A 10,582-nucleotide genomic window follows, 5' to 3' on the forward strand; every position below is an offset into this window, starting at 1 on the left:
GTGCTTTGCACATAGTAAGCACTTAATAAATGCCATCATTGTTATTATTAACATTGCAAGTAAATCGGGTTGGACACAGTCTCTGTCCCACGTGGGGCTCACAGTCTTAATCTCCATTTTACAGATGAGGGAACCGAGGCACCGAGAAGTGAAGTGCCTTGCCCAAGGTCACACAGCAGACAAGTGCAGAGCCTTCTGACTCCCATCCACTACACCATGCTGCTTCTCAAAGCCACCCTGCTTCTCCTTAATATCTAGGGAGGGTTTCTTCCAAACCAAGAATGGGAAATAGCCCAAGGGTGCAATGAGTGATCTTGGGGGAGGAGGTGGGGATGTATTCCCCACTGTGCAGGTAAAGGAGCTGATAGATATAAAGCAGCCACACACCATGATGTATGGCTGAGTTTGGCTACCTCCATACTCAGTGACCTGTCGATCCTCCCAACCTAGCCTGGCCCTGTTCAGCAGGTCAGGCAATTTCATCGGGAGGGGAGGGAAGACCCTCCTAGTCCAATGATCCCATAATCCCCAATTCCATCAGGGTGGAGGAGTTTGCCCTGTGCACCAAGATAATGTTGACATGTGGAGATTACACTTTGCCCTGAGTATTTTAGCCACCAAGCCTGGATTAGCCACCAACTCAGCCCGCACTCTTTGCTCTTCTAATGCCAATTTATTTGCTGTAACTCGATCTCATCTGTCTCAACACCAACCTCTTGCACAGGTCCTGTCCCTGGCCTGGGTTGGCCTCCCCTTTCCTATCCATTAGACAATTACTCTCCCCTGCCTTCAAAGCCTTATCCAAGGCACTTCTCCTCCAAGATTCCTGTCCTGACTAAGCCCTCCTTCCCTCTTTTCTCAATCCCTTCTGCATCACCTTGATTTGGTCCCTTTATTCACCCCTCCCTCTGCCCCACATCACTTGTGTACCTATCCATAATTTATTTATTCATATTAATGTCTGTCTCCCTCTCAAGACCGTAAGCTCATTGTGGGCAGAGAATGTGTCTGTTACATTGCTGTACTGGACTTTCCCAAGTGCTTAAAACAGTGCTCTGCACACAGTAAGCACTCAATAAACAGAACTGACTGATTGGTGGGTTCCCTTGAGCCCCTATCAGGTTGGGAAGATAACAATAACAGTAATAATAATTGTGATATATATTATAAACCTACTATGTGCCAAGCACTCTACTAAGCACTGGGAGTAGATACAAGATAGTAACAGGTGGGACACAGTCCTTGTCCCACATGGGGCTCACAGTCTCAGTAGGACAGAGAATCCAGCAATTGAGTCCCCATTTTACAGGAGAGAAAACTGAGGCCCAGAAAATAACTGACTTGCCCAAGGCCAAACTGCAGGCAAATGATGGAGTTGGGATTAGAATCCAGGCCTCTGCTTTTTTCACAAGGCCAAGCTGCTTCTCCCAGACTCAGTGGGGTTCACAGCTGGCACGTTCAAAGAAGCAGTGTGGTCTAGTGGATAGAGCACAGGTCTGAAAGTCAGAAGGACCTGGATTCTAATCCTGGCTCTGCCACTCTCTGCTATGTGACCCTGGGAAAGTCTCTTCACTTCTTTGAGCCTCAGTGATCTCATCCTAAAATGGGGATTAAGACAGTGAGCTCCAAGTGGGACACGGATTGCATCCAGCCTGATTATTTTGTGGGTACTCCAGCGCTTAGAACAGTGCTTGGCACATAGAAAGCACTTAACAAATACCATAGAACAACAGTGAGGGGACCGACCAAGTGACACAACCACCACCAGTTCCTGCAGCTAAATTACCTGACCTAGATCATTAATTCAGGATTGAGCTTGTGAACAGCACGTCTTGGATGGAAGAAGACAGGCAGGGCAGGTAAAGAGATTTTCTTCTGGAGATGGCAAGGAAACCATTTTGCAATGCGGAGATGTAGCTAGATTGTAAATTCCTTGAGAGCATGGATCATATCTTCTACCTCTATTTTGTCTTCCTATGGGCTTAGCACTATGCTTTGCATTCAGTAGGAGCTTAACAAATACAACTAATTGATGGAATGCTGGATTAGGGGCAGCCCATGAAACCCTACTGGCTCCTGGACTGACCGCAAAGGGCAATATACTTTGAATCCTACCAAAATGTACCTCCTAGAGCTAGGCATACGACAAACTTAAAATTAACCACTGACCCACTGACCTACATAAGAATTTGTGGTCATCAAAGAGCACAGTGAACAAATGAATTCATTTCATTATCTTGGTGCCTCCTGGAGCAAATGTGGGCTAGAAAAGTCACCCAAGTTCCAACCTGGAAAGACCTTTCCACCTATTTGTCCAATTCACATTCAAGATTGGCATTTAGAAAGCAAAGAGTATTCAAAAAAAGTATTCTCCCCGATTTCAAATAGTTAAAAATATATACGTTTGGAAAACACAAGTCAGTGAAGTTAGACACTCTCACATGCTTGCAGGTATTCATGTGTAATATTCAGTCATTTCCGATTCTGAATATCTTCGACCCAAATCAAATTATATAGCTGAAAAGATACATAGCTATGACGAAATAAAAGCAAGTTGTTGATAATGCTAAGGGAAATACTTGAAGCACTTTCATAATGCAGACCAAAGGAAAGCAAAATCCCATTAATCGTACACGCGTATTACCTAAATCACAAGCATTCAAGAAAAACATCACACATGCTTGCCTGTTGCTTCTTAAATAGAATATGAAAGAGCATGTTTGAAAGTTTTGCTTACTGTATATGTGTCTTGGTTGAAATACATTTCCACATTGAAAAAGTTTCCATCATGGCTGACGGGCTGCGTTCCAATCCTCCATGGAGTTTCCATTTTGGACGAGAGAAGGGGCCCACCCCCATGGTGGCCAAGCAGGGAAATCTTGAGGTGATATCATCCCTTTGGCACTTTGCCCTTGACTCCCCTCAAGGATGTTAATTGCACTTGAACAGGCTGAGGTCCTTGGGCCCACTCAACCTAAATCGAAGACTAAATTATTGAATTATGCAGGAGCTGAATTGAACCACACAATTAGCCACAATGAATTCCTCAAAAATTTTACACCAAAATGTAGACAATTACTTTCGTTCAACCTACAATTATCTGTCATTAGCAGTGATAACAGATGAAGACACGGGGTGTATAATTAGGAGGTCAAAAGGCAAAGCTTGTAGATTGCAGAAAAAAAGTTTAGCCATTTTTAAAAATCACATTGTGCTAATGAAGTGTGACACTAGAAACCATCAGTCTGCTATAATAAGGCGGACTTCACGGGAAATCAACACTTCTAAGATCCCAGCATGTCTTTCAAAATATCCATGATGGGTGACACGATCAGCAGGCTAGCAGCCTGGCGGCCATTGACTATTACAAGGATTATCAGCCAAGCCAAGGTGATTAGTGTTGTAGAGCACAAAACAAAAACAGAACCTTGTTTCAGCGTGGCTCAGTGAAAAGAGCACAGGCTGGGGAGTCAGAGGCCATGGGTTCAAATCCCTGCTCCGTCAATTGTCAGCTGTGTGACTTTGGGCAAGTCCCTTAACTTCTCTGGGCCTCAGTTCCCTCATCTGTCAAATGGGGATGAAGACTGTGAGCCCCCCCTGGGACAACCTGATCACCTTGTGACCTCCCCAGCACTTAAAACAGTGCATTGCACATAGTAAGTGCTTAATAAATGCCATCATCATTATCAGCACTTAGAACAGTGCTTTGCACATAGTAAGCGCTTAACAAATGCCATCATCATTATTATTAGTATTATCAGATATCATAACACTTTTGAACACACACAGGGTCCAGAAAAGGAAATGAAAATCAATTGTACTTCCTTTGGGAAAAAAGTAATAAGTATACAAGTTGAACTAGAAGTATGCAGACCAGACCATTGAATATTTGAGCTTTATTTTGAGCTTTGGGACCAAATGGACTGTAGAATTACTTATTCATTCATTCAATCGTATTTATTGAGCACTTACTGTGTGCAGAGCACTGTACTAAGTGCTTGGGAAGTACAAGTCGGCAACATATAGAGATGGTCCCTACCCAACAATGGGCTCACATGGGAATAGCAAGTACGTGTGCACGGGGTTCACTAAAGAAACTAAAACTAAATAAGTAACATAACATCATTTAGATTCCTTTCTATCATTTCTATATTTAAGAGAATTAGTTGTCTTCAAAAATAATACAAACGGAATGAATTCTTCCAGTACTTCATGGTTTTACTATGCACACCAAACATTTCATTGTAAGACTCAAATGTCACCCTTGACCCTTTAGATTTAATAGTTCCACAGGTTAATCTACAGAAGACAATAATCTCTTTTTTAATCCTGCCTTGGATATCTTTTTGAAGAGATAATATACATTTCCATATAGATGAAACGCTTCTGGAATTAAATTAAACAGTTAAATAAACAGTTGATGATGTTAAGCTTTTTTGGTTTTAATACAAGCTATAGTTAAAAACTAATCAGAATTACAACTATTTTCAGTTTAATTAGAAAAAATCATAATTAACAATGAAGATTTAACCTTAATGTTTTGGTTTCTAAAATATATAGAAAAAAATTAACATCATGTGAATAAATAAGACAATCTTTTTAAACCTCAAGGCAGGATTACTGAGGCAGGCAGACAGTTATTAAACACATTCTAAATTAAACGCCTCTATGAATTTTATACTGAAATACATTTTGATAGTTTTGCATGCCAAATGTGACATTTTGTATTTTAGATTCCTCTTCTGGAGTAATTTTGGAAATGTCATACAAACAAAGATTTTGTCATTTACCGATGGAATTACTATGCATGACTGGTTAGCCATCTCTTTCCCGGCTCTTCTGGTTGTTTCAAGTCAGCAAGCCGTAGAAAAGCTTTATCTCTCTGAAACACAGCAATTTGGAAGATAATCGAATGGTGACTGGGGGGCAGAAACACCAGTCTGAGGAATTATACCACCATCTCTCTTGCATTTACAATTGTCCTCAAAGCCAGCATCAGTGGAGTAGGAAAGGAAGACAGAAGATTCAGCACATCTCAAATCTATGTCGTTTCCATGGTGGCGAGTCTGCCCCACCGCTTACTGAAAGACTTCTGCTGGCCAAAATGCTAGCCACAATTCCTGGCTTCATATTTAACGTCACTAGACAGTGGGTTTAAGGTACAATTACTTCTGCTGGAAGACACATTTGATTTCAATCTGCTCAAATTGTCTATTGAAGTGCTAGGAAGGAGAGTTACAAGAAAACAGCAAGAAACTGTTCGGAGCGATCAATAGAACCGATCTAGTCATTTAACATTCACAACAGAGGAAAAAAGAGCAGTCCTGGAGAACCTCACCTCCCAGCCAGGTCCTGCCACTCCAGTTGATTCACTCATCTTTTCTGCGGGGAGGCCGAACTTGGCTGTGTTGACGTCTTCGTGGCGGGCATTCAGCGCAGCTCTTAAAGACTTCCTTGTCTGTGTCAGTTCCAGGAAAGAGGAGCAGAAGGAGGGAGAAAATGACTCTGAAGCATAATGAAAAGTGTTTGCCTTTGCAGCTACAGAACAATTTGTTTCCCTTAAACGTATTATCAGCCTCCCTGGGAATTGGAGGGGAAGAGAATGACTACTGGCTTTGAAAGCAGCAAAAGGCATAGGTTCTGAAATATAACCCAAGCTGCGTAAAATCTATATTCCTCCTTAATAATGCAATGAACACCTGGCCATCTGTATCATCTCCTGATCTCTCCATACCTGGAATTTCATTCTTTAATTGGGCTAGAACAGTGTTTCTGAACTAAAATACAAGTGACATTGACTCTAAGCACATTAAGGGTGGGAAATAGTCATTCATTCATTCAATCGTATTTATTGAGCACTTACTGGGTGCAGAGCACTGTACTAAGTGCTTGGAAAGTACAAATCGGCAACATATGGAGACGGTCCCTACCCAACAATGGGCTCACAGTCTAGAAGTCTAAATATACTTACCAGCTCTATTATGTTATACTTTCCCAAGCACTTAGTTCTATGCTCTGCACACAGAAAGTGCTCAATAAATATGATTGATTGATTTGACTGATCAAAATGTTTTGATGACACAATGAAGCAAAACTATCAAGAAGAAAAGCAGCACGAGCCTGGGAGCCTGAGAACATGGGTTCTAATCCTAATTCTACCAATTGCTTCATGGGCAAGTCACTTAACTTCATGTACCTCAGTTTCCTCAGCTGAAAAATGGGGATTCAATACCTTTTCTCCCTTCTACTTAGACTCTGAGCCAAAGGGGACAGGGACTGCATCCAACCTGATTACCTTGTGACTCCATTGCTTAGCACATAGTAAGTACACAACAAATACTACAGTTATTATTGTTCTTCCTATGGTAATATTTACTGACTTTACCCAAGAACCCTTTGTTGCTTTGTTTTTGAACTGGAGTCACAAGACCTGGGTTCTAATTCTGGCTCCACCTCTTGCCTGTCATATGTCCTTGGGCGAATCATTTCATTTCTTTGTCCCTCAGTGACCTCATCTGTAAAATGGGGATTAAATCTTCCTCTCTCGAATTTAGACTGCGAGCCCCATATTGTGACAGGAACTGGATCCAAATTGATAATCTTATATCCACCCCAATGCTCAGTAGAGTGCAGAGTAAGTGCTTAACAACTACCATAAAATAGAAAAAGTAAAAAACCACGGAAGCCACGGTCCTGTTAGACGGGTTTCCCGGCTTCACTTGAATTAAGAGGGATCTCGCATTTTACTCCGCCTGACTTGAGTTTCATTTCAACAGAAGAGCCATCTGTGGCAATGGCTCCTTCTCCCACCAGCAGGATGGTCTGTTGGGATGTTTGTGCTTATTTAGTTTCCTGTGATGGAAATGATTTCCCTTAATTCGGTTAGGGCTACATTGACACAAGGGTTCATTAGGACATCCATTTGCCAGCAATTCAATTTAAAATTAAATACACTTTGTTGTACATTTTATTACTTTTAAACTACTGTATCTATTGCCTTTAATAGCCACTAATATAAAGTTATGAAGGTAAACAGATTTCATTAGTGAACATCAAACATTACAAGTAACCGCAGCGAGGTCTCTTGAGTTTGTCTCCCTTGAATCAGATGCTCCAAGATCCAACTGTGAGATCATCTGAGCATTGCTACACAACTTTCAACCACCCCAGTATAAAATGTTAGCATTTCTCAGCCTTGTCTCAGTTCTATTTCTTGGACCACATAAAGCAGATTCTTTGGTTTGATGAATGTACACCCCATAATACCTCCCTCTTCATATCCAACAATTACTCTCTCCTGCTTAGAAGCCTTACTGAGGGCACATCTCCTCCAAGAGGCCTTCCCTGACTAAGTCCTCATTTCCTCTTTTCCCACTCCTTACTGTGTTGCCCTTATTCACCCTTCACTCAGCCCCACAGCACTTATGTACATATCATAGAGAAGCAGCGTGACTCGGTGGAACGAGCCCGGGCTTTGGAGTCAGAGGTCATGGGTTCAAATCCCCACTCCACCAATTGTCAGCTGTGTGACTTTGGGCTAGTCACTTAACTTTTCTGAGCCTCAGTTCCCTTATCTTTAAAATGGGGATTAAGACTGTGAGCTCCCCGTGGGACAACCTGATCACCTTGTAACCTCCCCAGCGCTTAGAACAGTGCTTGGCACATAGTAAGTGCTTAATAAATGCCATTATTATTATTATTATTATCTGTAATTAATTTATTTATATTAATGTCTATCTCCCCCTCTGGACAGCAAGCTGGTTGCAGGCAGAGTATGTGCCTACCAATCTGTTGTATTTCAATAATAATAATGATGGCATTTATTAAGCACTTACAATGTGCAAAGCACTGTTCTAAGCGCTGGGGAGGTTACAAGGTGATCAGGTTGTCCCATGGGGGGCTCACAGTCTTAATCCCCGTTTTACAGATGAGGGAACTGAGGCCCAGAGAAGTGAAGTGACTTGCTCAAAGTCACAAAGCTGACAAGTGGCGGAGCCAGGATTTGAACCCATGACTTCTGACTCCAAAGCCATGGCTCTATCCACTGAGCCATGCTATATGGTGCTCTGCACACAATAAGCATTCAATAAATAGGATTGACTGATTCACGTGCCATCCTCTCATACGCATAACCTTTTATGGGTTGGGATTACGGGATTTAAACCAATGAGCACCATTTCCTTCTGGGCTGCTTGGCTTACACTAGCCACCCCTGAACTTGTAGGCTTCATCCTCACACGCAAATATACCAGTTAAATTGGAAGTTCAGAGGCAGGCAAGGACAGGGCGGGAGAGGGCAACTATGCCAAATGGAAAACCCTCCATTTTGGAGTAGGTTGCATCAATAAGACAGAAATCAGATCCTGGCTCCAGGTGTTCATAAATAGAGAATCTTATAATCAGAAGAACAGGATTAAGAAAACACTGAACACACAACTGAAAGGGACCTTCAGGTGCATCTCGTTCAGTTCCCTGTCTCCAGACTGGCAAATGCCTAAATCGATTAGGACTGTGAATGTTTATTCTTTTTTTTTTCAAAAGATACCCAAGGATGGAGGTCCCACATGCTCCGTGGAGGGGTAGATTCCTCCCTCATGTCTGTGTAACTGAAATCCCAGTTACAAGAAGAGACTAGACTAAGCTTCATTTTGTTCTGCTAGACCAAATTTACTTAGCAATTTACCTTTGACGTGCTTTTTTAACCCTTGGGCTTGCCAAACGTATGCCGTGTTGAAGTCCTTCCTCTTCACACTTTAAATTCTGCAGGAAAAAAAAATAGCTTTGGGGAAGCAAATGCATTCAAATACCTAGGGGGAAAATGTTGTAAGTATCTGTGGGAAGAAATTGGCACAGTTTAAAGTCAAGGATATAGTAACATTCCAAAGTTATGAGTACCAAATCTCCTGCAGTTGGGTACAGCTAACGCAAAAGCACAGTCCAGTCACTCTTCTTCTTGGTGACGTGCAAAACTGAAAGTAGTTCTTCAGAAATACACTGACAAATGCTGAATGAAATGGAAAGGTCATCTCAGGTTTCATACATGTTTTACTTCAATGTGGGCAGGGAATGTGTCTTTTATATTGTTATATTGTACTCTCCCTAGTGCTTAGTTCGTATAGCACTCTGCACACAGTCAGCACTCAATAAGTACGATTGATTGATTCATCTGAAAAATGCTACAAAGAAACATAATCAGGTTTGGTGAAAGCATCTTAGGCCTTGTTTTTTTTTTTCCTTCATTCAGTTCATTCATTCAATCATATATATTGAGCATTTACTGTGTGCAGAGCACTGTACTAAGCACTTAGGAGAGTGCAATGCAACAATAAACAGACATATTCCCTACCTGCTGCAAGCTCTGGGACTACAACACTTGTGTTTATATCCGTAAGTTTACTTACTTGTGTTGTCCGCTATTTGTACTGATGTCTGTCTCCACCCCTCTAGACTGTGAGCATTTTATGGGTAGGAACTGTCACTCTTTATTGTTGTATTGTACTGACCCAATTGTTTAGTATAGTGCTAATAAATACAATTGAATGAATGAATGAATACCCCTAGAGTCTAGTTTAGTGCACTGTACTAATTAAGGAGTTGGTAATGGATTTGATGCTGCTGGGAAACGGAGAGAAATGAAAGGTGAAGTGAATGCATGTTGGAAGATGAGTGGTCTAAGGTACCGGTGACGGAGTAGGGTTCCAGGAAAATGGTAACCAACTAATAAATCTGTCAGTGGTCTTTGTTGAGCACCCCTGTGGCCAGAGCACTATACAAACAGTTCGTGAGAGTATGATGAAGGTAAAAGTCATCATTCCTGCCCCTAAGGATCCTACAAAGTAACTGGGGAGGAAGGCAGAAACAGCAATATGGGAAACAGAGGTACGACTGGTTATAACAAGAGAAGGAAAAGATGGACAAGTCAATCAATAAGGTAATAAATAGTAGAGTTTAAAGATCGATATTGAATTGTACTTAGGGGTGCTAGAGGTTTCTGTAAGCAATAAGTAATAAGCTCTCTTCTTGGCACACTCAGCTTTTAGTGGCAGGAAGGGATTAGAGCCAGCTCTAGATTTCATCTAAAGCAGTGGGATTGTCATCCTCCTATTTCAATTCCTTATTCAGCATTCACCACAGTTGAAGCTTGTCAAAGCAGGGTTGTTGCAGTTAACTGTGGGAAGGGATTGTGTTTACCAACTCTATTGTACTGTACTCTCCCACGCTCTTAGAGCCGTGCTCTGCACACATTATGCACTCATTGAGTACCACTGATTGATTGATTGACAGAAATCCAATGTTAGTTCTGCAATTTCTTTCCTAAGAGATTACCGAGGCCCACTCAAATTATGCAATGGAATGATGCATTTTTCAATCAATCAGTCGATAGTATTTATAAGTGCTTAATCTGTGCACAAAAGTGTACTAAGCATTTGGGAGAGTACAACTGAGCAGGAACATGATACCTAAACTTAATTCCAGGTAGGGAAATATATATGTATACATGTATATACATATAATATACATATATAATTAAAATTAATTCCAGGTAGGGAAATATATATGTATATACATGTATACATATATA

At 41.4% G+C, this 10,582-nt stretch overlaps 1 protein-coding gene across 1 annotated transcript in view; it reads right to left on the reverse strand.

Annotated features, from left to right (window-relative positions):
• LOC119949129 overlaps nucleotides 1-2,830 on the reverse strand; it is a 38,667-nt gene extending 35,837 nt beyond the window's left edge. Inside the window, exon 1 of the mRNA XM_038770631.1 lies at nucleotides 2,738-2,830. Coding sequence (XP_038626559.1) covers nucleotides 2,738-2,830 — 93 coding nt within the window. The remainder of the gene's footprint in view (nucleotides 1-2,737) is intronic.
• Between the last annotated feature and the right edge of the window lie 7,752 nt (nucleotides 2,831-10,582).

This window comes from Tachyglossus aculeatus, chromosome X2 (assembly GCF_015852505.1).
Source record: "Tachyglossus aculeatus isolate mTacAcu1 chromosome X2, mTacAcu1.pri, whole genome shotgun sequence".
Taxonomy (NCBI): domain Eukaryota; kingdom Metazoa; phylum Chordata; class Mammalia; order Monotremata; family Tachyglossidae; genus Tachyglossus; species Tachyglossus aculeatus.